Source organism: Dreissena polymorpha, chromosome 2 (assembly GCF_020536995.1).
Source record: "Dreissena polymorpha isolate Duluth1 chromosome 2, UMN_Dpol_1.0, whole genome shotgun sequence".
Lineage (NCBI taxonomy): Eukaryota > Metazoa > Mollusca > Bivalvia > Myida > Dreissenidae > Dreissena > Dreissena polymorpha.
This window is the reverse complement of record NC_068356.1, coordinates 118,686,160-118,713,622: the sequence shown is the minus strand read 5'-3', so window position 1 is coordinate 118,713,622 and position 27,463 is coordinate 118,686,160. Positions and strand designations below refer to the sequence as shown.

Sequence of the window (27,463 nt, the reverse complement as noted above, 5' to 3'; positions counted from 1 at the left end):
AATATGAACGAATATAGGCACTATTTTTGCGTTTTTTTAAATAGTTTTTTAATGAACAGATCACTGTTGAATTAAAAAATCACAATATGTGATAAAAAATCTGTTAAGACTGCCTCAAAATATAGCAATTTTATAAAAGCGGTGTCCTGACTGGCCGTTCATTAGTCCAAATTTTTGGCGCTCTTAAATATTAAGCTACTTTTTATATAGGTAATATTTGGAGCGTACAAAGGGGGAAAGACCAAATCAATGGTGGGAATTTTTCGTTTTTTGTCTATATTGTTGCGCAAGGATTTTGTGCGCAACATTCAAGCCCCGATATAAGACACTTAATATCAACAGATTGCAATAATATTTACATACCTGTGTAGATAATTCATTACTCGATAATGTTCCGTAAAAATTATGTAAAGACACTTTGAATTTTGCACGCCTGAGCAATTTCAATCCAATCACTATTCAATTTTCAATATCTCTCGATTCGCTCGCTGTGTAGATATAAATCGATAACACTACCTCGATGTAAAGCATCTGGTTTAAAGTGGAAGAATAAACAGCGTAAAATACAGTTTGCGTTCGTCTGTTGTGGTGCAGCGCGTTACATAGTAAACCGATGTTATACTTTTCTGGATTAATTTAGCTTAGTTTTTTTTTCTAAATTGACAATTAAAAAGTTCTGAAATAAATTACATCTTTTATTTTTATACTGTACATAAATAATATTGATACAGATTGTACAGTATACCGTCCTGTGTAACATAGCATGTAAGTACATAAAACAACTCAGAGGTGCGAAAAAGACATGCATAAACACTTGCTGAAACTTAGAACAGTGAATAGAAACTGCACCATATCTGTTTTGAACATATGCTTATTAAATCGACAAAGATTAGCATACTAGATCTAGTTAGGTACAAGTCGGTGTTAAAAGCTCATGTTAAATAAAATTACGCGTACATGTTACACCGTAATGCCTTCTTCCGATTGGTTCATATTAAAATCAGTTTCATAACATGGCTACAGGTCAGTGATTGTTTTGCGATTTAAGCAGAAGTTTAACTGAAGAATTTATGCCTTTCTAACTTCGTATCGACGATATTTGATGTAAAGATGGACTTCTGAATTAAAATTGAATTAGTTGGTAATGTTATTTTGCAATTTTACGCAAATTGATGAAAATTTAAACTTTCTGGTTCCACCACAAAAAAGGTCCTTCAACGATGAGACGTTCCAAAGAATTTAGCCCACATAAAAAGTATCTCTTAATTCTTTGCGCGTCTTATGAGACGAGCCGTTCATATTCACAGATACGAATTTGGAGTTACTGAAATTAAAATGCCAATAAAAACGCGTTTAAATTCATTCGATCGTAACATTACACATGAGCGACGTGTATTTTTGTCACAGAACTATTTTCATGACAAAAATAAAGATAAATACATTTTTAAAGCTGTTGTCTATTCATATCCGCACTTTTCAGTCAAATCCGTGGATACGAGTCATATACGCAGTTTAGTCGTACCCATTATTGCTGATAGTAGCGTTGTTATTTCTGTACGCTCAAATATTGAACCTTACTGTTGTGGTTACACTGCACTATTCTTACGATTGTCGAACTTTTAGATTCTCATATAAGGCCGAGTTTTTCCTGGTTTCTGATTGGCTGAATCTTGTATTGGCCGACCTTTTTCTCATGTAAGGCGAGTTTCGAGCTTTATTGACAAGGCTCAACTTGTATTGGGCGAACAAATTGAACACATTCTCCTTTTATATTATAAAGTTAATTACTAAATGACTGTATTGATAATAGGTATATATCTACTAGTATTTGGTGCATCAATAAGACATAAATGACTACTTGGCCACCTACATCCTCCTTGCTTACCAGTACTTCCCATCTTGAAAAATTATACCCAACCAGATATATTATGCACTATTGTGAAATAACTTGTTTAATTACGTTTGATATATGCTAGCCACAATTTACACACATTCATATTGCCTAGCCATGATACGACATCCCATGTATTTGATTAATTTGTAAATAAAACTACAAGGTATGATAAGAATCTTCAGTGTCTGACTAGTATTTGCTTCGAGAGGCAAGATGCTTGTAAAATTGAGCACAATTGTATTCTCTTGATTTTGATTATCACACTAGTGAGATAAATTTGTATGATAGCCAACTTGAGGTTGACTAATGTACTTATTGAATTACAATGAATGAGAATCGTCATCTTTAATTAAGTCAACTTTAAAACATGACGATTCCTCGCACATTATAGCTGACCCAACATAATGCTCAATGAACAAGCATCAGGCTCACTTTTAAGAACATAATGCATGATTTAAATGAAAAGTATAGGCTTGTGATCTGATATGCATCACGATCCAGTCAACAATCAGCATTTTTATAAGCAGGATGCGCAGTCAGACATTAAGAGGACTTGTTCACAGACTTCATATTTGTGAAAATTTTTGTCAAATGAATAGTGTATTAAAAGTAATGATTGGATAAGTTTTAAATAATCAAAGGAAAAAAAGATTGAAACAAATGTGTGGCCTGTGCCTCGAACCCGTGAGGGTAGTTTGAATGTTATGTCTGCAACAAGTTTATATTGTATTACAAATTTAAAGCATAATAGATGCTTCATTATCTTTTCGATTTCGAAGATTTTCTATAAATAAGCATTCATTTATAGTATTTCTCTTTTCGAGACATTTGCTGTTTTTGAATGCAAAACACAATTCTTTGTTGAGACTTTGACAAATTTTGAAAACTGATGCATGTAAAACATGGTCTTCTAAATTCATTTGATCAGCTTTTTTTAAATACTGCATGATTAACCAGGACGCTATTCTGATAAGAACTTGATCTTTGAGCAACAGACGCTGGTGTATTGAAATCTACACTCCAAGTGATGCTTACATGATTTTTCACAGTTGTCATTTGATTAGCTTTTTCAAAACTGTGTGATTTATGAAAGTTATTCATGACAAGAACTCGACCTTGGAGCAAGTGACAAAGATCAATCCCCACACTTTCATCATGTGTGGCACAGACAGCTTAATTTCTTCATGCCTTACACTTCATTGGGTAATATATGTTGGTATAACTACCAATAGTATTAATCAGATACTCGCAAATTATACACTTTAAGAATTCCCTCCTGTTATTTCATACTCATAACAAAACAGGCATGATGGCTTTACATTAATTTAGTTACTAAATGCAGCATATCGACCAATGAATACATGACTGTTCTGAAGTAAGTTGCATTGATTACAAGATTCTCCAAGTTTGACTTTGTAAGGCCACTACCCAGACATTTATTGTCCAGATTTAAATTCAGAAAAGTCATCAAAATTTATTAAGTAATATGTGAAAGGAATCAAGGTGTTAAAAAAAATATTACCTGGTGACCTAGTTTTTGGATACATACAACCTACATTCAACCTTCAATAATAATATAGACCCTTCATGCATTTTCAGTATAGAATACTTACAATTTTTAAGTTTCTAGAGTGGTAGTTTTTTATTTTTACAGATTTGACTCATTAACCTAGTTTTGGGACACACATCACCAATATTCAGAAGCTGCAATATATATATAATTATACTGTAAGGTACAGTAAACAAAAATGGTTTCATAAAAAAAGTGAAAAACATGGCCTCTTAAGAGGTAACGATATAAAACTTGCCAACACCACTGTATTAAGACCTATCACAATAGCTCACTAAAAGAGGTGAGCTAAATATCAAACACAACGCAACATTAATCTTAAAAGCAACATATTAACAGCTTGCGGAGTTACAGCATTAAATTACTGTTTCAAAGAAAGTTCTTCTGGTATATAGAGAAAGCTTCAATTGCAACTTTATACTGCACACTTCTGGCTTATCAAGAATTCACAGTTACATGTATGATGAAGAATCCAATAAAGCAAGAACAGCTCAATGTTTTTTTCTTTTAATGTAGTGTAGACACAAAGAATGCCAGCAATTACAATCTGCGACCACGGCGACCACCCTTCCTCCTGGTACTGTCGGAGGGGATCGGAGTCACATCCTCTGTAAATAGTCAATTTTCGTAAATAGTCAATTTACTCAAACAATTCTAAAGAGTAAACAGGGTAAGGTTGGCATCTGGTAATCACAGAGCTCAAAACAGGTTTTTCATTTAAGTTGTAATTTTACAAAATATATTACACTAAATTATTTTTCACATGAAATGCAATCTTTCTGCTTTCAAAGTGATAAAATATTAATCATGTTAGCAATATTTTCTTGTTTAAAACATCTATATGTGCAAAGTCCTACACTAACCATAGTCAAATACTTAACTTTTTATGAATTTAGAATTTTTACATATTGAGATTTGCATTTAAAACATTCAAACACAACAGTTGTGCAACATAATGAAAAGTGCAAATTTAAGCTTGAGGAAGGTACTGTGAAACCATTTATATTCGCCAGCACGAAATTTCGTAATTTTTGTTTCCGTCAGCACTAAAATTCGCCAATTCCTGATTTTGAAAAAAAATAAAAATGCTTCAGTCAATATCCGATTTGTTTGCCCGAAATATATCACGGTTGCGATAAATCGTAGTAGGGAAAGAGGGAGGACACTTGAGTCACTTGCAGGAGGTGGGGCCTGATTGTCACATGTCAATATACTAGTCTTTTGTTATCAGGTGATCAGTAATTGGCCCCCATTAGTGTATCATTATTAAGATTAGCGGATTAGTGGGATCAAAAAACCCTTAACAAGTGTTTGAAACAGTGAAGCCAATTGAAAATTGGTTTTATTCATTTATTATCATCGCCAAACTAATAACAATCTTACCTTTATCGGCGCAAATTAGAGACGATGCGAAGATTATTGGATAAAATTAGTGTTAGCAAACTATTTGGTCAATTTTCAATAAAGTTTCAAGAGTTTTACATCCTCAATATTTGATCACGTTAAGTACAATACTTTTCTGAAGTGTAAAATTAACAGTGCATTATGGGACAGCGGTTTAATATGGCACAGTTCAGATTTAATTGTAACAACCAATGGACGAATGAGTTTAAATTAGATTGAATGCAATAGCCTAGGATACAAAGCAATGTTTAATTGCGTCATACTCAGTCATTCGAAAAACGTGCTTTCCGGGGATTTCCTTAAAATCGCGCAAAAATATAAGTGAATTTTTGTAAACAAATATCCTACGTTTGGATGGAACTAATCGTCATGATTGCTAATTTCTCTTTACCTATTACGTTTTCAATTGCTACAAGTACCGGTAATACTGATTTGAAACATGTATCGTAAAACTTGTCAAAGCTGTCAATAAACAAGGGCTGTTTGTAAAACATGCATGCCCCCCATATGGGCTGTCAGTTGTAGTGGCAGCCATTGTGTGAATATGTTTTTTGTCACTGTGACCTTGACCTTTGACCTAGTGACCTAAAAATAAATAGGGGTCATCTGCCAGTCATTATCAATGTACCTATGACGTTTCATGATCCTAGGCCTAATTATTCTTGAGTTATCATCTGGAAACCATTTTACTATTTTGAGTCACTGTGACCTTGACCTTTGACCTAGTGACCTGAAAATCAATAGGGGTCATCTGCCAGTCATGATCAATATTCCTATTAAGTTTCATGATCCTAGGCGTAAGCATTCTTGAGTAATCATCCGGAAACCATTTTACTGTTTCGAGTAACTGTGACCTTGACCTTTGACCTAGTGACCTGAAAATCAATAGGGGTCATCTGCCAGTCATGATCAATGTACCTATGAAGTTTCATGATCCTAGGCCTAAGCATTCTTGAGTTATCATCCGGAAACCATTTTACTATTTCGAGCCACTGTGACCTTGACCGTTGACCTAGTGACCTGAAAATCAATAGGGGTCATCTGCCAGTCATGATCAATGTACCTATGAAGTTTCATGATCCTAGGCCTAAGCATTCTTGAGTTATCATCCGGAAACCATTTTACTATTTCGAGTCACTGTGACCTTGACCTTTGACCTAGTGACCTGAAAACCAATAGGGGTGACCCATCTGACAGTCATGATCAATGTACCTATGAAGTTTCATGATCCTAGGCCTAAGCGTTTTTGAGTTATCATCCCGAAACCATCTGGTGGACGGACCGACAGACCGACATGTGCAAAACAATATACCCCCTCTTCTTCGAAGGGGGGCATAAATATCGATAGCACAAAATATTTTAACATCTGTATTGTAGTTAAACGCAAACAACCAAACACAAATCAATATGTTCTGTATAAATTTGTAATCAACGCAGAGAATGTATATAAGTCAGATGCTGATCACACATCATCGTCTTGTAATTTTGTTTATTGTCTTTGATCCGGAACCGCTGTGTGGAGGCAGGTATGTGTATTATACACATACCTGGTGGAGGCTGTATAATTTGCAACAACATTGAAAAACACAATACACACAATGGGTAATAAAGTTGTTAACAATTAGCGCTAATCATTACTATTCTACCTAAACGAAGTCAACGCAGTTGATACAGCGGTACTGCACTCGCGTTTTAGAGCAATGTCGTGTTTCAGTTAAGTACACTGTGTAATTTACACCCTTTTGTGTCAAAACCGGATTAATCTTGATAACGAAACAGACAGAGTATGTATGCGTGGATTGCGTTGGATTTTAGGGCCTCATGCCTTTCGTTATTCAGTCTTTATAATTTGTTCGAATATCAGACATAATTTTTCATTAGGATCTTGAATTCGTCAACAGGTCCACTGAGGGAATACACAAAATTAATGCCCGACGATAAATAATGGTTTCACAGTAATCATTTTCCATTGAAATAAATGACAGGGCTAGGCCCTGTAAAAGTAGTGAAACATTTAAAAACTCATTTCTCATGGGATGAACATTACTCAAACCAATTGCTGGCAAAAAGTTTAAGTTTTCATTGTGCGTATTTATGCATTTTTATAAATACATATTTTAAAACATACTTCATATACTAGAAACACTGCTGTTGAAGGTAGTTTCTCCCACTGCATTCGATTAAAAATGTATAACAATAGAGATAATGCAATTGTGAAAATAGGTATAAGAAATTGCACTGTATGAGATCTATACATAAATTTGTACAGAGCATTAACAAATGGAAGTTGTCCATATCCACAGTCATGCCCATAGTAATTTAAAGCACAAATGCTAAATTCTTCTGTCTATTTATCTTATAAGAAAATGCAACATTACGTTAAAAAACTGTTAACAAGCATTGAACACTACTATCATCTGTATATACCAGTGCTATTAAAGCGAGTGATTTGTATCTTACCAATTCTGCCAATCTTCATGCCAGCTCTAGCCAGAGCTCTCAGAGCAGACTGAGCGCCTGGACCTGGGGTCTTGGTCCTGTCGGGAAGCAGAAATTGAACATCTTTAGCAAAATTGATCAAACATTGCTCCTTATGACAAATACTGCAATAATGGTAATTTGCATGGGCACATAAGCTTTGGGTCGATAAATATTCCGCAAAAACTCTCTAGTGCTTTAAACAAAAAGTACTGAAAGCAATGTGGGCAATTCAGCTTAACCGAAATGCCAGTTTATTTTAACCATGTAACTGTACTACATAACCCAGTTTCAAACTCGATCAGAGATATCATTTGGACACAATGTTAAAACCAAATTTCATGAACATTGGACAAAAATGTAGCCTCTAAAATGTTCACAAGATCTCTCCCTTATTTACCCTAATGAACAAGATATTGACCCAATTTTGAACTAATCTGGAATCACCTTTCAAACTCTGCCACGATTTGATTGGCACAAAATTTCATCAAGATTTGGCAATAAATGTTGCCTCTAAATTGTTCACAAGAAATTCACTTTTACTTGACCTTAAGATCTAGTTTATGACCCCCAAAAACAAGAGTTTCAAATTTGCCTGAGATTTAATTGAGAACAATTGTCTCACAAGTAATAAAATAAAGCAATAAACGTGGCCTCAAAAAATGTTTACAAGGAAATGTTGATAATGCTGACAACCAAAAGGTGTTCTGAAAAGAGCACATGCTCCGGTGTGCTATTAATGGAAAATTGACACGACAAGTGTTGTCAAAGCAAGCAATGACTATTACACCCGATTTGTTGAAAATTATGATTTCATTTTATTTATTGTTTAAAAATAGGGCTGTAACGAATACACTAGATGACGAATACGATACGTATCATGAATACAGGGTGGCGAATACGATTATTTAATTGCGAATATGAATTTCAATGAACAAACGTAATACTGACAACTTGACATGACATAATATAGTATGAAACTATGAGTATTTGTCAATTTGATAAATTGAGTATCATTGCATACTGAAAATATGAAATATAACACTTTGATATAAAACACTGACAAGAACTGCTTAAACTTTGAACACAGTTTTGAAAACACGACAAGTACCAATAAAATCATTGAGTAGAACAATTAAGCAACTTGACATGACATTATATAGTATGAAACTATGAGCATTGCCTTTGGCAAAGGCTTTGCTAGGCTCCATGTTTGTTGATAAGTTGCACAATCATTGTCGTAAAGATAAACAAAAAAGAAATTCCATCTGCTAATCCTTTGTGTGTATGTTTGAGCATCAAATCACTCGTATTTACCCAAATAAACATTAAACAACCATCAAAAGATTTTTTAATTCAAATATTCAACCGATGTCCGCCATTTTTGTTGATAATTTCACTGTGTAACACAATGGGTGGGGTAAACATGATGAAAAACGCCGGAATAAGGAGAACAAGGGACAAAATTGTCACAAAACCAGGTTTTCATTGTGAAAAAAAAATCTGATAAAGGGAGAAAACTCAAACTGAACTTTTGAAATGAACAAACAAAATTAACCCCCTTTGTAAGTTTGTTTAAAAAAAAAATCTATTTTTAGTCGTGGCGACCTTGACATTGGAGATATTGACGTGATTCTTTTGTGCGACACACCGTCCCATGATGGTGAACAAATGTGCCAAATGATTTTAAAATCTCACAATGAATGACATAGTTATGGCCAGGACAAGCTCATTTATGGCCATTTTTGACCTTTGAACTCAAAGTGTGACCTTGACCTTGTAGATATCGACGTAATTATTTCGTGCGACACACCGTCCAATGATGGTGAACAAATGTGCCAAATGATTTTAAAATCTGACAATGAACGACATAGTTATGGCCCGGACAAGCTTGTTCCGCCCGCCCGCCAGCCAGCCCGCCCGCATTCGCCAATCTAATAACCAGTTTTTTCCTTCGGAAAACCTGGTTAAAAACATTTAAATATAGGGGTTTATTGTATGAACCTTCATTTGTACGGTAAGATAAGATGATTAAACTTTCGAACTCGAAACCACGTTGTTTGTATTCGTCAAATATTCGGTTCGGGAGGTGGCGAATAACGAATACGATTCGTCCACAGCTGTATTTAAGTAATTTGAATGCATCGTTACAGCCCTATTTAAAAAGCATATTCATTTATCTTTAAAGTGTAGGTTTTACTACAAGCATTCCCAAACCTGTAACAAATTCAATAACAGTGAGTTTACAATGATACGTTTCAGTTAGCTACTATTATCATGAACCACAAACCTGTTTCCACCAGTGGCACGAAGCTTAATGTGCAGAGCAGTGATTCCGAGAGTCTTGCACTTCTCAGAAACATCCTGGGCAGCCAACATAGCAGCGTAGGGTGAAGACTCATCTCTGTCAGCCTTCACCTTCATTCCACCAGTCACACGGACAAGTGTTTCCCTGTACGCATGGAAATGTACCATAAAACATTATTTAGAAATAATCAAGTGATTGAAATAAATACATTCCGGCATTTAAAATTGAAAAAAAAATGTGAAGTCTACAGAAACATGGTGGACACAGTACCATTATTTATTCCATGCCATCTTCGAACATTGTAAAGGTTTTATTTCTACGCTTGAACATTTTCGCTCATTGCAATCATAAAAGTTATGTATTTATTTGTATGACAACTAATTCACCAACATATTGAATATTGATGTCTTTCCCCCACCAGTTTAATAATTGGGCTGCATCCTTTTTAATTTGGAAAAAAACAAAACAAATACATTAAATTTAGAATAAGTGTTTTGAATATCAGTTTTTTTTCCATGCAAAATCGGGTCCGGTAACCGGACCCATTCCCTATGAAAAGTATATATTTTTCCCAAATGGGAACTAAAAAATCCCAATTTCCAAAAAAAAAAAGATTTTTTGTTTGTTTTTTTTTTAAGATCGCAATATTTTGTTCATCTCCCATCCATATAAGACCAACCTTAGTAAATATAATACTGGACACACTTGTATCCTCAATTTTGAAGCATTTGTTAGCAAAACAACAACAACACTAATTTCCTAATTTTAGTCAAAACGCCGCGAATTTTCCCAATCCAAATGGATCCGGCCCCATTCCCAAAATACCTAAGATACTGCATAGCCTCTATGTCGACAATGACATTTGTTTACATTGACAAAAACGGAAGCGTATTACTTGATTGAAATGATCGATTCAAAAAGCATCTTCTCGATTAATGTCTAGAGAAACCGTCGATAAAAACCGAATGTGACCGAACTGCATCGGTCAAAAACAATAACGATGATGTGTGCAAGCAGGTGTGTGTTGTTAAACCAATCGAATTTCATTGTTTTACAACTTGCGGCAAGGTGTTTGTTCGTAAAATTGAAAAAATAGATCTGCAAATATCAAGAACCGCTTACGATTTTTTTTTATTAACTGTCAATTGGCTTCAATAATTTACATGCCCGGCGGGCCACAAACGTGAATTTTTGTGTGTGCCCGGCAGTAATTTTACTCGCCACGGGCGATCGGGCATGTGCTAATTTCGAAGACTGGTAACATTAAAGCAAAAAATAATAGTTTTTAATTTACTTTGTTATTCTTTTGTATGCTCCCTTATTGGCAAACTGTTGTAATGTTGCTGATTTAAAGTGTCGCTTAGGGTTAGGTCGCAGGTTTTTTTAAGCGATTTTATAGCCGAATTCGGCAATATTCCCAATCGCAGCAAATATACTTTTTCCCAAAATTTGCCAAACAAATCCCAATCAGGCAAAAAACGCTAATGACGTCGGCTGCTAAGAGTTTTAACAAAGGTAGAGGACCATGCAAGGTACCTACATGCCAAATATGTAAGAGATAGGTAAAATATTGAAGGCGCTATGAGAAACTGTAACAAAAGTGTGACGGAAAATCTATTATTAGCCTCGATGACCTTGACCCCAGTGACCTCAAACCGCATCAAAAGGTAGAGGTCCATGCAAGGTACCTACATGCCAAATATGGAAGAGATCGGTAAAGTATTGAAGGCGCTATGAGAAACTGTAACAAAAGTGTGACGGAAGTAAGTGAAGAACCCCAAACTGGCAACTATATGCTCCCCATATATATGTATACACATAAATATATGAACCGTTTGCGTTTATTTATGCCAGAAAATAGTTTATGTTGCCAATATCACCCATTAAAGTAGGCGGGACACTTGACATGGACAATGCCGTAATCAGTTGAAACACTCAGCGAGCCGAAGGATCAATAGCTTGGAGTTGGATTATTGCAATTACTGAGATAGCTGAATGGGAGATGAACTATTAAAATGTTTAGATGCATTTAAAAACAATATTTATTTTTTTAAACCACAATTGGGAATTTTAAGGTTGCAGCGCCATGCAAAATGCCTGGGAAAAACAAAGAGTTACCAGTTAAGCAGACCTTGGCTTGTGGCTGATATGGGATTAGCGACTTGCAGAGTTTGAACTGGAGTAGGTAAAAAACTTGTAAAACCCACTGTTCATGGCTGAGCATCTCAGGGATTCTAACAGAAAAACACTTACCCTAGACAAACGTTAAACAGGGCAAACCAATTCATTGAAAATGTTCATGGATTCAAATCATATACTCACTTGCCAGACAAATCTGTCACATGAACAAAGGTGTCATTGAAACTGGCAAAGATGTGTGCAACACCAAACACATTTTCTCCTTCCTTAACCTGGGGACCGAGTGTAATCTGCTCTTCAGTTTTCTGCGTCTTTCCCTTCCTAGGTGCCATCCTAAACAAAATGATGTTTTGTCATATAATGTTCCATGATAAAGCAACCAAAATTAGTGATATATAACCTTATTGTGCTTAACCTATTATATCCATGCTTAATAACTTTAGTCAGTTTATTTTATATAATATTATTCTGCTTTAATAATAATTATGCTGTTTTATAATCTGTATCTACAGATTTCCGTGCTTGAGTAGTTTCAATTTTAGCCAATTGCTTGGATAAGTGTTTAATTATCTAAATAATTAATTGATTGGTTAGATAAATAATCAATTGTGTTATCCCATATTTTGTTGCCATGTATGGTTCATTTTGTCATGTTTAACATTTTAATAATGTGTTTTAAGTAATGTTATTGTATATGCTATGGTGTAATCATGTAAATGTTTAGTTTATAAGTCGGCTTTAAAAGCTCTTCACTGAAGATGCCAGACGTCCCGATCTCGGCGGGACAGTCCCACTTTGGGCCCTTTGTCCCGGCGTCCCGATATGAGACGATTTGTCCCGACATTCGTAAAAAACGATGTAAGGTCTATAGGTTCCCAATAAAATTCGCTATTCAAGCTCTGTTTCGCTAACACTTGCCACCGCTAATCCCTTTATTGCCCCCAATTAACAATCCGATTCTACTTCTCGTGTGTACCAGTGTTGTTTATGACACCTTATCAGCGATTTATCGGCTAATTATTGATTTTATTAGGCATTCACACCATGGTGGTCTTCAAGATAGTGGTCGCTTATTGCTATCGATAGTTGTATTATAATGAAATAAATGTTGAAAATGTGTTTGTTTTTGTCTTTGTTTGAAACGGTTTACAAAACAATTGTTATGTAAAATTAACTCTACGTCATTAATGAGTCTTTTACATTCAATGTTTAGTTCCAAAATAGCGGGATAATCCGAATGTGCAATCAGGGTTTTTTTTTAGAAAAAGGGGAAGACGCTGGACGCTGGGTAAAAGGGGAAAATGGAGCGCGAAAGAAACATATTTGGGGGAAAAAAAAACCTGTTCATTTTTTTGCTGATTGTCTACTTTCACTTTCACAATAATCCGACAGTATTAATCGATGTTGATTACATGTACCTTTCGAATCCTGCTGGGTTTCAACGGTTTTTGATGATTCATTCTTAAAAAATGCGTCAACGCAATTAATATTTTCTGAGTCCGAACGTTTTATTTTGTTCGTGTATGAATGCCAATTGTGAGACTTTTTTCTGTTTTAACGTTTATATTTTGGCTTTCACATAACCCGGATGAAAATTCGACTGGTTTCCGGTAATTATTTGACGAAACACCCTTCTCGCGCAAGACCGGAATCCAGTAAAATAGTCACATGATTAATACGATTAGTTGCCCGGTTTCCATGACGTAATTTAAGAGCTATAATATAGAACCACTGGGATTCCCAGATTTGAGCGTTCGTCGGGAGAGAGAGAGAGCGAGATCGTTGTACATGGTACAACTTGGATAAGTGTCGACTTCCCAAAAGAAAAAAAACATCTTTTTGAGGGTAAAATATTATATTTTGGTGAAAAATTATATTTTTGGAGGGGAAATTGTATTTTATGGGGAAAAATTCTGGTAGGGGAAGACGCCGAACATCGGCGTCACTTTCTTAGTAAAAAAAACCCCTGGCAATATACCAAAATCGCAACTAACAGTCCAATAAGTGATACCCATCCTGTCTAGTGTAATTGTAATAAAAACGAGGTACTATGCGTGACAGTTTGACCCTACTCCAATTAAGCTAAAGACAACGAGGTGCTATGCATGACAGTTTGACCCTACTCCAATTAAGCCGCGACAATTGACAAGTAACAAACTGCGCATGGATACATGCTTAAACAAGATGCGTTTGTGAAACACAATGTCCCCCTATATGACGTTTGACCTTGAAGGATAGCCTTGACCTTGTGAAGGATGACCTTGACCTTTCACCACTCAAAATGTGCAGCTCCATGAGATACACATGCATGCCAAATATCAAGTTGCTATCTTCAATATTGCAAAAGTATTCATAAAATAAGCGATTTGGGCCACATATATATGACCTCTGACCTTGAAGGATGACCTTGACCTTTCACCACTCAAAATGTGCAGCTCCATGAGATGCACATGCATGCCAAATATCAAGTTGCTATCTTCAATATTGCAAAAGTATTTATAAAATAAGTGATTTGGGCCACATATATTTGACCTCTGACCTTGAAGGATGACCTTGACCTTTCACCACTCAAAATGTGCAGCTCCATGAGATACACATGCATGCCAAATATCAAGTTGCTATCTTCAATATTGCAAAAGTATTCATAAAATGAGCGATTTTGGCCACATATATTTGCCTCTGACCTTGAAGGATGACCTTGACCTTTCACCACTCAAAATGTGCAGCTCCATGAGATACACATGCATGCCAAATATCAAGTTGCTATATTCAATATAGCAAAAGTTATTGCAAAATGTTAAAGTTGGCGCAAACAGACCAACCAACAGACCAACCAACCAACAGACAGGGCAAAAACAATATGTCCCCCACTACTATAGTGGGGGACATAAAAAACATGCAACAAACAGTAAAAGTGGTCTTGTGTTATTGTAATAGTTTACTGTAACCCGTACTTTCAGTGTACTGGATAGCCTCCCCTGCATTAATGTTTGCCATTGAAAGTAATATAATGAGTATTGTTGTTGTAATGTTCCAGATTTTGTACTCTAAAAAGATTAATATTATCTTCGTTGTTTGCTATTGTCTTATTTAATAAAACTGTTATTGTTATGTTTTAGATTTCATGCTTCATATCAGATGTTTTATGTCTTGAATAAAAGTATCAAGAATTTTTGTTAGTACTATACTGACTACAGTAAAGGTGGAATGATAGATCGTTTTAGGTGTCCTGCTTTTTGGTCAAATGTCCCGACAATTTTTTATGGAACGTCCCGCTTTGGACCTAAAAAATTCTGGCATGTATGTCTTCAGAGCTTGTGTTAAAGGGATCTTTTCACGGTTTGGTAAATTGACAAAATTGAAAAAAGTTGTTTCAGATTAGCAAATTTTCTGTTTAGTTATGATATTTATGAGGAAACAGTATTACTGAACATTTGCCATGGTCTAATATAGCCATTATATGCATCTTTTAACGCTTTACAAACCTAAAATTTATAAAGCGTTGCAACGCGAAACGATTGAATAATTTGGATAGTTCTGTTGTTGTCGTTTAAATTTGTGAAACTACAAAGATTGCTTATATAACGTATAAAATACGCATCTCATGTATGCTTGGCAGGATAGCTCAGTTGGCTATAGCTGAAATAAAACTCCGGTCTGCAAAAACCATAACGAAAAATAAATACAATACTATTATAGCAATATGCTTAAAATTGCAAAATAACATTACCAACTCATAAAGTTTTAGTTAATTAGTCCATTTTTACCTCATATAGCGTCGAATTGAAGTTAAAAGGCATAATTTGTTTCAGTTAAACTTCTGCTTAAATCGCAATACAATCACTGACCTCTCGCCATGTTATGAATATTTAAATATCAACCAATCAGAAGAAGGCATTACGGTGTAATAGGCTGCGTTATCGATTAAAATCTACCTGCCATATACAGCGGGCACAGCGATTGGAATTGAAAATGTGAGTAGTGTGTTGATTTAAATTGGTCAGGCGTGCAAAATTGAAAGTCATTACATAATTCTTACGGAACATTATTGAGAAATGAATATCTACACAGGCAGGGGTTTTTTTTAGAGAAAGGGGAAGACGCTGGACGCTGGGTGAAAGGGGAAAAAAAGAGTGCGAAAGAGAGATATTAGGGGAAAAAATAAAAACTGTTCATTTCAATGTCTATAACTCATCAAAAGAGACTTGTCTCTGTCCTTTTTGTTCTTAAACACATTTAACAGGTATTAAAGTCAAAGTCCTTAATAAAGTTGCAGGTGTAGATCTAATAATGGGAAATGTTTTCAACTATATTTTTGTACTGGGGCCGGGGGACGATGTCAATTTTGTGATTTCAATTTCATGATGATGAATGGGTTGACGATCTTGATTTGCTACAGTATTGGAAGGGAAAGGAGCGGCAGCTGCCGATTGTCTACTTTCACTTTCACAATGTTCGATGTTGATTACCTCGGAATCCTGCTGGGTTATAAGGGTTTTCGATGATTCTTTCTTAAAAAATGCCTGGATGCGTTCAGTATCTTCCGAGTTCGAATGTTTTATTTTGTTTGTGTACATGGTTCAAACAAAAATCTCAAACCTAAATTCAAGCACTTTTCAAGGACTTTTTAAGGCCAAATTTTCATTTTCAAGGCCGAGAACCGTATGTTAGTTTCCTTTAAAAAATGCATTTTCAAGCCAGATTAACACAGTATATATCATTTATTTGCTCTAACACATTAAACTAATTTCACAATAAATCACTTGTGTTATTTCTAATTATTACATACACATAAATGTTATCCATCCTTAACTCAATGAGTCTCACATATGTATTTACTTTTTAAAGTTATTACAAACAAACACACTGTCTCTTTATATGCTCACATCAAACAGACTAGTTCATTTCATTTAAACAGAAGTCAGTTACTATAACATTTTGTATTTCACAGGGTTGTTGTTGTTAATGTCTGTTTTAGATTGCACAGTTTTAACAATAGCACCTTCCTGTTTCACCAAAAAGCACAATGCAGGACCCCTGTTTGCTTCTCAATTTCATGTTTTCTTTGTGGGTTTCCCCTTTATCGTGGCTTTTCAAAGCGCTTTCACCCATTCCCCCCGACACCAATGGTCTTTATATAGACCCAACAATGTGCTTTTCAAATGTCATTTGTTTTCTGTTCCAAGGAACATTCATAAGTTTCGCGCAAAACATAACGATAAACGTCATTTTGACCACTTGTTTATGACCAGAAAATAGCGCCATGAATATTCATGTTTAAAGAATGTTGACGTATCGTATAAGTTGTAATTATTTAAGCATTTTTCTGCATATCATCGGTGTTTATGACCAGAAAGTAGCGCCAGGTCGAATATTCAGTTAACCACTCTGGTTGGAAACGACACTTCCCCATCGCTGAATTTTTACTCGCGAAAATTGATCACAATGGCGAACCTCTGACGTAGTACACATAATCTGTGACGTGTACACTTAATGTTTCGTACCCAATAGTGTACGAAACTTATATTTTGGTACACATTTTTTGCGCGAAGGAATTTATGATAAATTTTCGTAATATTTTCCTTAAGAACGATTTAAGTTTATGGCGATGATAAAAGTAATTTTGAACAAAATAACAATTTTCAAGGCTTTTTTTACATGAAATAAGTACTTTTCTAGCACTTTTTCAAGGCCAACCTTTGTTCAAGGGCTTTTCAAGCCTAGGACTCGTTTTCAAGCACTTTTCAAGCCCTGTGCGAACCCTGGTGTAAAAACGCTAATTGTGAGACATTTTTTTCTGTTTTCACGTTTATACCTCGGCTTGCACATAGCCCGGATGAAAATTCGACTGGTTTCCGGTAATAAATTGACGAAACACCCTTCTCGCGCAAGACCGGTATCCAGTAAAATAGTCACATGATTATTACGATTAGTTGCCCAGTTTACATGACGTTATTTAAGAGCTATATTTAGAATAACTGGGATTCCCAGATGTTGTGTGTTCGTCTGGAGAGAGAGAGCGCGAATTCGTTGTACATGGTGCAAATTGGATAATTGTCGAATGCCCCAAGGAAAAATTTACATTTCTTTGAGAGAAAATATTATATTATGGTGAAAAATGATATTTTTGGTGGGGAAATTGTATTTTAAGGGGAAAAATTCTGGTAGGGGAAGACGCCGAATATCGGCGTCACTTTCTTAGTAAAAAAAAACCCTGACAGGTATGTAAATATAATTGCAATCCGTTGATATTAACTGTCTGATATCGGGGCTTGAATGTTGCGCACCAAATTCCTTGCGCATCAATATAGACAAAGAAGGAAAACTCTCGCTATTAAAAAGATAGAGTAGACTATTGACGCCAAGAGTCTGCCAAAGCAAAAATCATCAAAAGACTCTTAGGCGGCAATTTATATTGACTAAGTTGGCTAATGCGTTTTTACTTCAGGATTCCAGGGTTCACTGGTTCGAGCCCTGCTATGGGCTACTTTTTTTCCTTTTTTAAATTTTATTTTTGATCTTTTACTGGAGCTTTAAAAATTTTATGTTTACATTTATCAATATAAAGCATTTCATGACAAACTTCAAAATATGCCAAAATCTGTGAAAAGGCCCTTTTAAAATGTTCTTATATACCCGACTTTATATAAATAAATATTACTTGACCTGACCTTAACTTGAACCGAATATTATTAAAACTAATATATCAATATATGCGCACCATGTAAATAAACTGCATTGATAATGAAATGCAATGTCAACGTTAGAAAAGGCAGATTCTTATGTTAGTTAATTTTAGCGAAATTGTGTGACAAATCAAAGATGGATATATTCTTTTCAGTTCCTGCTCCAGGAAACATATTGATACGGACGATCTTAGCAATAACTGGGCTATGCGGATTACAATGACATTGTAAATAAATATAACTGATATAATAGGATTGCATGGATTCACGAAATATTATCAGTATCCACCTGAATTTCTCGAAGGATGTTGACAAAAGGAAGTTATGTTAGAGTTAAACTAAGAACATAAACTCACCAAAATTCTCAAAGCAACTTAATTTTACGACTGTGTAGTCTGGATTATCTGCCCCTTTGTATACAATAGAAGCTGGGAACCAGATTAACGACTGAGTCACTATATTTTCGCATTATTTCTTAATTTGTGAGCACAGGCATATCAATTCAAGTACTTTCCATTTATGGAAATGATCATACCAACACATTTTATAAGCATAAAACAATACACTAAATTCACTAAAAAGTTATGCAAGTGTGCCCTCACGAAATGTATTTTATATAAGGTCATTGTAGATTTGTATATAATCGTCAGCTGGGTCTTGGTCCTTCGCAATTCCAGGGTTTCTCACTGTAGGTGTTCCATCATGAATGTGACGCTGCAGGTGTTTGCGGTTCGTCACATACCTGGCAGCCCTTCTCTGGACCATCTCCAGGACAATGAATTTGGTCATTCTTACATGGATTCCAAACCGTTCTACAATATTCCAGACGTTGACGAACAGTGGAAAAGTAGGCAGCACTATTTACATTCTCGTTGCTTATCCTTAGATACCTGCGGAGGTATCCAAGTGTACCATTCTGGATGTGAGGTTTCCGAGACATGTCATTCGTCAGTTCCTTCCCGAGGTACTTTGATGTGTTTTTTCACTTGCGAGAGTATGCTATTTGAGGGTGTAGTTGTGCAGTATTGGTGATCGTCTTTTATATACCGATAATCTCAGGATGCTGCACTTCTCAGGGTGGAAAAACATTCACCAGAGGCTCTCCCATTGCGACACCCGATGGAGGTCTTCCTTGAAATGTTCAAAGTCACTATCATAGTCTATTTGTCTGTAGACCACAGTCGTCTGAAAAAAGTCTCTTATCTTGGATGAAAGTCTTAGAGGAATGTCAATAATGAAGGCAAGGAAGAGGATCGGTCAAAGCTGTCTCCCCTGAGGAACTCCACTAACTACTGGGGCAGGATCCGACTTTCCATCTACCACAAATCTCTGCGTTCTGTCGGTCAGGAAGGCTCGAGTCCATTCTAACGTCTGACCGCATGTATCATAGTTTTGTAGTTTTGTCAAAAGATGCTGGTGGAGGTCCTGACCTTGTCAAACGCTTTACTGAAGTCAAGGATGACTAGGTCGTGTTGTTAACCTTTGTCGGGGGGGGGGGGGGGGCTTCAGTATTTCGTCTGACAGAGTTAGGAGTTGTGTTTTGCAACTCCGCCGCCTTCTGAAACCATGTTCGGAGACGGTAAAGATGTTGTTTCTGTCCATGTGTTCCATGACGTTGCTGTGCTCCATCATCTTGCAGCATATACGAGTGACATTACAGACACCTCTGCAACAAAACACCTTTCCTAAGACTTAAGAAGGACCAGTCAAACCATTCCATCAAGTTCTTGCCTATCTCTATATCAACTTCCTAGCTACTACTAGAATAGCGTTTTTCCCGCAATTATACCTACATAGAACAGCTTGCCAGTCTCAGTAGCCGAATCCTCTGACTTGGTATCTTTCAAGCAGGGTCTATCACTATTAAACTTCTAATCAAGTCATCAGCGCCAGCTATAAAGTAACTCCCAATGACCTCTCATGGCTGTGCCGGTTAAGGTTCAATCTTTTTTGCGGTAACCGTAGCCGTAGGGGCATGAGGGAGAGGAATGCACCATAGCTGGGGACGCATCTTTACTGTTTTTCTGACTTTTAACTATCAATCTCTTCTCACTTTACTATCGTCTCACTTTTTTCTTTATCTTCTCACCATCCGTCGCGTAATTGTCAAGCTTGACGGCAGCGACATACGAAGTAGATATTTGCAGACAATTCAGGCGAAAAGTTAATAACGATAATAAAACATAATTTACAAAAAAAAAAATCAGTGTTCATTTTAGAATAACATTTTCCGACAGCAAATAGTTTCCATCTTTTGTGTCATTCAACAGTTTTTAAAGTTTAAAAATTAAAAAGAATGCTTTGCATATAAGTTATTGCGGGTCATGTATAAAATTATCTAAACGCATTTTTAAACTAAACAACAAACCGTTTTTTTTCTAAGTTATTCTGTTGAATTTTAAACATGTTAGTGGCTTGGTAACTATAGAATATATTCTATATAATGTCATTCAATATAATATAAACTTCAGTTTCAGGTTACTATTCAGTTTCACTGACATAGAGGTGCTGTTCGATGAATGTGAAGTTATGATTATTTTCTTCAACTTGTGCAGCCCTGTCAAGAACGTAATTGTTAAGTGTCTTGTGTAAAGCGGAATGTGTGGGCATCTATATTTGCAAATAGCTTTATTTATTAAGTATGAACTAGATTAGGAAACAAAATATTCAGTCCTCTGATAAAATTTAGTCTGTAATCAATTGGTTAATTTGTTGATTTTTTCACTTCCAGTATGTGTGCGTGTGTGTTTAAACAGAAATACATATCTACTGTACCTTATTATTATCATACTAATAATATGCAAATCTGAAATGAAACCCCTACATCTAAATCACAATGACTAGTGATTGTGTATTTGGTCGGCTAAATAAAACATGTTAACCTTTCTCGACACCGAAAAAAATGTTGAGAATGACCCAAACAAAATCTGCAATGTTTTTGCATGGGCTTATAAAAAGATACACTACTAGCCACATTACTCTCTCTAACATGCATAGTTAACATAGTACATAAAAGTAAACCACAATAAATTAATGTCTCTCAGTGTTGATATAGAGTTTTGAACAGCAACGAGAGTTTTAATATGAACCAAACATCTAGTCATCAACATGTTAAAATAAACACATACTAAAAACGTCCATATTGGTTAATTGAATAAGATCGCTTAAGCACGATTTTATTACACGTACATTATCTGTTTTGTTTCAAGGCATGAGGAAATATATCGTTATATTATGCATTTCAATCCAGCACGATGTAAATTGCGACTATATGTAAATGTCGGAAAGTAACTATGATATTTTGTTAAAATGTCATATACACTTCTCATTCCTGTAACGAATAGAATTAAGAAAATGGTTATCTTTGAAAATAAATCGTTTATAACAGCTATTTAAATTTGCTAAAATAATATCAACTTAAGAAGTATTTTTAGATGACGTCATAATGCTATGACCACATAATTTACTTTCACTTTCACATCGTGGTTCATGTGTTTATATGCTACTCAAAATCTTTATCCAGATAACGTAAATTGAAGCAAAATCAAATACAAAAATAAACGATATCAACTATGTTAAATAATAAAATCATTGCATATTTACCACAATTAAATATAAAAAATCATTTAACTTTGATTATACGCATACAATGGTTACTCTTAGAGGTGTTTTACGAGAAACATTTACCGGGGAAGATAAAAATGGGGGATAATTTCGTACGTGTTCGCTTAAACTAGAAAGTCTAAGCAAAACAAGTTCATATTAAATGTTTGTGTACGTTTGTTTTCGTTATAAATAATATGTTTGTTTATCATTAACATATCCGATTTTTTCGGGAAGCGGACAACGACAACGAGCGAGGCATGGTATTGTAATGCGCATGGGGGGTAGATGGTTAGGGTAAGGGTTAGCGTTAGGGTTATGGGTCGGGTTTGGGTTAGGGTTAGCCTTAACCCATACCTTAACCCTAACCCGACCCTAACCCTAACCCTAACCTAACCATAACCCAGGGTTATCTCCCCTATACCATGCCTCGCTCGTTGTAATTGTCCTCTTCCCGATTTTTTCGCTTTTTTATGAAACGGGTTTGAGTAGTTTGATTATCAAGCATCAATACAGCCAAGAGCCTTCTCTGTATGCCTGTTTTGCTTTCAAAAACGTCACCATGCCACAACTTTATATATAAAGAGCCTCACGTTTCGAAATGGGTTGTAACTATATGTTTCTGTACAGTTGTGGATTAATTAATCTTCGCTGAATCGCACTACATTGTCCGATTTTTAAAATAATGTGAAATATGTTGGAAAAAGAAAAACCACTCACCCTGAAGCATTATCCGTGAAATTTCAAAACACCCGGTCCTTAGCGCCACCGCGAAAATAGCATTGGTTCATGTATTAATGCATCGCAAAAAGAGAGGTGGCGCCCGTGATTAGCGGTCGTGATAATTGTCAGTAAATAATGGATTATAATTAACATTCCTATATCAACAAAGGACACTTCTGTTATAAAAATAAATAGGAATAATGGCACTCCAAAAACATGAGCACTTGACCGTTTACCGAAACACTGAATGTTAAAAAGCACACCTTTCGGAAGGGTCAACATCTCGTCTGGGACATTGAGGTTTACAACTCTTGATTAAACAATCATGTTGTTAAACTAATATTTTAAGAGCCTTGACAAATAAAAGTTACATGTTGTGTTTAAAAAAATCGAGATAGTGTACCAATGGGCCAAACAGTAAGAAAATTTAAGTGCTAGAATCATATGGCCGAAGAGGAGGCATACAGAGAGATTGATCAATAGAAAATTATACATGCTTTACCAAAATAGAGCGTATATGGGCTATCCATGTGTGACGCACTTGAGTCCCATATTGCATGTATATTATGCTTCCCAAATGTAACGCATAGGAACCACGATTTGCACTCCCAGTCTTGTTTTCCCATATGGGCAAATATGTTGATATGCATGTGGGACCGATAGGAACCCATACAGATTGCTAGCTGTGGATATGGCATAAAATACCAGAAGATTTAATATATGCATCGCCTGATAATAATAAATCAGTATATGATATATTACGTCATAATATATCAATACAGACACCGGAATAAATGCAATAAACATGTAAAAAGCCACACACACTTTATGCTATTTAATTTATCATCACAATGCATTTATAAAATCGCCAAATTATCAAAAAGTTAATTCCAGAAGATCTTCCAATTTACCTTGCTGTTTGTTTTCGTTTACTTGTCTGTGTGACGTTGAATACGACACTGAATTATTAGTGTAGAGTTGTGCAATATAAAAATTAATGACGTTTGTTATGCAAATTTGACTATAAATCAACATTCTGTCAATTGGCTTTATTTACACAAAGTGAACCTTCAGCTGCACAGTTCGAGTCAAGCAAATTTTATTTCAATAGAGGTTACTTTACAACAGATAACATAACCTCTAGAGAGGTTTTACACTTACTTTCTAGATAGACACAATTGCATAGAGTATCAACATCGTGTATATAAAAAGATACAAAGCGCATTAAAACTGTTTAGAATTACCAACAATTAAAAAGATAAATACCACAGTATGGCATTGATACGGTAGAAAAAAATCATATCATTCCTCTATATTGAAAGCTCAATTATATGAAAAGATGAGCATCCGGCCTTAATAAAACTTTGAAATAAAGAATAAGACTTGAGGTTATTAAATGTAAGCACTGATATCCCGTAAGGAAATCAGTACACTTATAATAACAAAGAGAGGGAATAACCACAGGTGGATAGCGTTTGGCCATGATATTAAATAGTAAAAACATCATTTGGAATGAAAAATAATCAAATTATAACGAAAAATCACCTTTTCTGGAAAAAAAATAACTATCAAATATATAAATATATACCAAGGTATTCAACTCAAAATCACCCGAAAACAAAGTGCATCACTTTGAACAGCCATAACTTCATCAATTGTGTAGCGATTTCCATGAACTTGGTTTTATTCAACGGAGAAATGAGTTTTCTTTCTGGAAATGTACATATCTTGTATTATTTTGTGAAAATGCTGGGCCAAATTTTAAGAAATAACACGACACACAACCCGCGTGACCTACTCGTCAGCGAACAGACCTGATTTATGAATGAAATCTTCAGGAGTAAAGACACACCTTCGTGTTGGGCCAAATAAATCACTCGTGTGTTTAAAATATCGGCCAGTTGAACTGCATGTAAACAAAGGTTTCAAACGGCACTGGACACTTAGTTATGGTGCATAATGTAACGGCAAGAACGAAGAACGGTAAGAATGTTTTTCATACGTTTTATTGAATTATGGTACCAAGGTCCGTGAACTTTGCAGGGAAAATGCCCTTTACTCCGTGAATATTTCAGTCAGCTTATCACTTGTGGGTATAACGATTATCAAAAAAGTTATCTTCCCCGGCATAGATCCAGAACTCGCATAGCTCCCTTAAATATACCTTTATTTGTTTAGGTGTTTCTGTGTGCTACTTGCGTGCACCTGCTGATAAATACGGACGTGGGCGGAATGTTACGGAAATAAGCGAGTAGGTTTTGTTATTGTTGTCACAGATCGACATGAATTTTCAACAAAGGCCATAATTTTTGCAACATGTTAGCTTTTTAAGCGATGTCTTTAAGACAGATATTCCATCTCGATGGAGCATTGAACTTTTTCTGACGAAACTGATAGGCACAATTAAGGAAATTAACAGAATGTAAGCTAATTTTTTATGTCAAAATTGAACGTCTGCTCCGACAAAATTTCGACAGATTGATACACGAAAAACCTTCTGATTGAAAGCAATGGATTTCATGTTCGATTGGGACAACGATGGGGATCGGTTTTCCTTTGATGACAGCGACCGGTTCGAGGAGGAGTCTATGTGTTCCTGGTTGAGTGAAACAGAGAGCTTGAATCAAAACTGGCGTGGATGGAAACGTCAAAATGCTGGACAAGCAAGTCCTCCATTCAGCAAAACTCAAGGTATCAATCAGTTTACAATCATATATGCCAATTTATTAGTGTCCCTTTTTTCAGAAATTGAATTTGTATTCAAACTAAATAAATCTGTTTGTTTATATCCTTAACAAACTTAAACAAATAAACTGTTTGCCCTGGATGCATTCACCATACTGACCCAAACATTGAAAGAAAAATGCCACATAAACTAAAGATATCTGATATTATTTATATAACTTTAAATAGAGTAAATCAGGTGCTACATGGAGGAAATACATTACACCATAATTACCATTTAATGGAGGACCAATATTTGAAGATAAGATATCTGTCCAATTGCCTTGAGATAATTTATGCATATAATTGCTTCGTAGCATACACAATTATTTGGATAGGCTTAATATGTTGTACAAATCTATTTATCCTTTATCTATTGTCCTTTATCTTACTATTCCCTTGTATCGAGCGTCTCCAAATTTTGATCACTTTGTTTACATAAAGAACGAGACGTACATGATGATGTCAGTCCAGGGATGGAAACTAACGTTTTACAATTGGTTGCCCACACAGGCAACCATCTTTAGTATTTTGGTTGCCCAGGTAAGGACTTATGAGCCCAGTACGATGTACATGTAGGGTCGTGTGTATATAAGAATTCTTTAAATAAAATAAAAGATAAGTAAACAACAACATCGCTTAAGTTATCAAACTTTATGTGTATTATGTCCTAATATAAGTCTGAGTTAAATAATTTTATTGGCTTTGATAAATGAATTTGATTAAACTAATTATTAACTCACAGTCGCCAATTTCATTAAATGTTTAAATGCACTTAGTCCAAATAATAAGACGTAATCTGTCGATGTAAATCACCTCATATTTATAGGAGTAAAATGCACTGAATTGTTTCAAGCTTAAAAAGCAAGTTGCCCAGCCGGACTACTAACTTTTGATTTTGAGTTGCCCAGGCCAAAATATACTGGCCCCGGGCTCACGGGCAACCACTAATTTCCATCCCTGAGTCACATGCAGGCGCTCCGAGTATTTTGTTTTACTTACATTACTACGCTTGAAAATAAATACAGACACGATGAAAATGAGGAAAAAACAAGTATAATTCCATTTCAAAATCTTTCTCCAACATAGCTAAAGAAACTTCAGCAAACAGTTTATATAGTATTGACAGACCTGTCACGCCAGTCAAACATAAAAAGCGACATTTAAACTTATGTTAGCCAGAACTAACTCCAACAGAAATAATCTTAATTTGTTTGGTCCTCTTCATTAAACTTCTGACCCCTGCGCTAGTGTAAACAAACACTTTCATGTATTTGCTTTTTTTTAAAGAAAATGCTTTCACTTTTCCTGATACTCAGAAAACATTGCATGAAACAAATCTTTTAATAGTAACACATTTGCTGGAATTTATTTGAATAAATAATGAATATGTGTCCATTTTGCTGAAATGCAGAATTACTGATAAAACAGAAGCTTGATAAATTGTAAAAAGAAATTATAACAAAGTTTAATTTCGTTTCAGTTTGAATGAATGTGTTCAGTGAATCGATTTTTTTGAAGTTTTGTTGACCTATTGTAATTGAGTCAGGGCCCTTGCTTCACTTTGGGGGATTGGCGTCGGGGCCCTGAAAGGGGGGGGGGGAATTTCCCGTCGTTTTGCGTTAAAAGGGGAATTTAAGAAGATCTTTCCACCAACCATTAAACACTTAAAAATGACGTATTTTAATGTAATTTACATAAAATATATTTAATCAAAGGTAAATAGCACTATACCAGCTGGCAACATAGGTATAAAAGTAAAAAAGGGGGGAATTTTTAGCTGAAATAGTGGAAAAAAGTATACTATCTTAAGGGGGGAATGGGGTCAAATTTCGGCCCCAAAAACGGCCAAAAGAGGGCCCTGTGAGTACTCTCCCTTTTTGGATGTGATGTCTCCTTACCAGGTAAACAATTCCCATAGTGGACGTTACTGC

General features: G+C 35.4%; 2 protein-coding genes across 4 annotated transcripts in view; one reads left to right on the top strand and one right to left on the bottom strand.

Annotated features, from left to right (window-relative positions):
• LOC127868716 (40S ribosomal protein S14) overlaps positions 1–18,856 on the bottom strand; it is a 138,690-nt gene extending 119,834 nt beyond the window's left edge. Inside the window, exons 1-5 of one of the 3 annotated variants that reach the window (XM_052410722.1) lie at positions 18,769–18,856; positions 11,977–12,126; positions 9,637–9,798; positions 7,329–7,405; positions 3,964–4,072 (exon numbers count right to left, since the gene is read on the bottom strand). In XM_052410722.1, coding sequence (XP_052266682.1) covers positions 4,005–4,072; positions 7,329–7,405; positions 9,637–9,798; positions 11,977–12,125 — 456 coding nt within the window. In that variant the 5' untranslated portion in view covers position 12,126; positions 18,769–18,856 and the 3' untranslated portion in view covers positions 3,964–4,004. Of the gene's footprint in view, positions 1–3,955; positions 4,073–6,982; positions 7,039–7,328; positions 7,406–9,636; positions 9,799–11,976; positions 12,127–18,768 lie in introns of those variants that run through there. The other 2 variants (XM_052410721.1, XM_052410724.1) reach the window with 2 other exon arrangements.
• Positions 18,857–25,016: 6,160 nt separating this feature from the next.
• LOC127868683 (zinc finger SWIM domain-containing protein 8-like) overlaps positions 25,017–27,463 on the top strand; it is a 55,596-nt gene continuing 53,149 nt past the window's right edge. The window contains 1 exon segment of the mRNA XM_052410624.1: positions 25,017–25,496. Coding sequence (XP_052266584.1) covers positions 25,316–25,496 — 181 coding nt within the window. The 5' untranslated portion in view covers positions 25,017–25,315.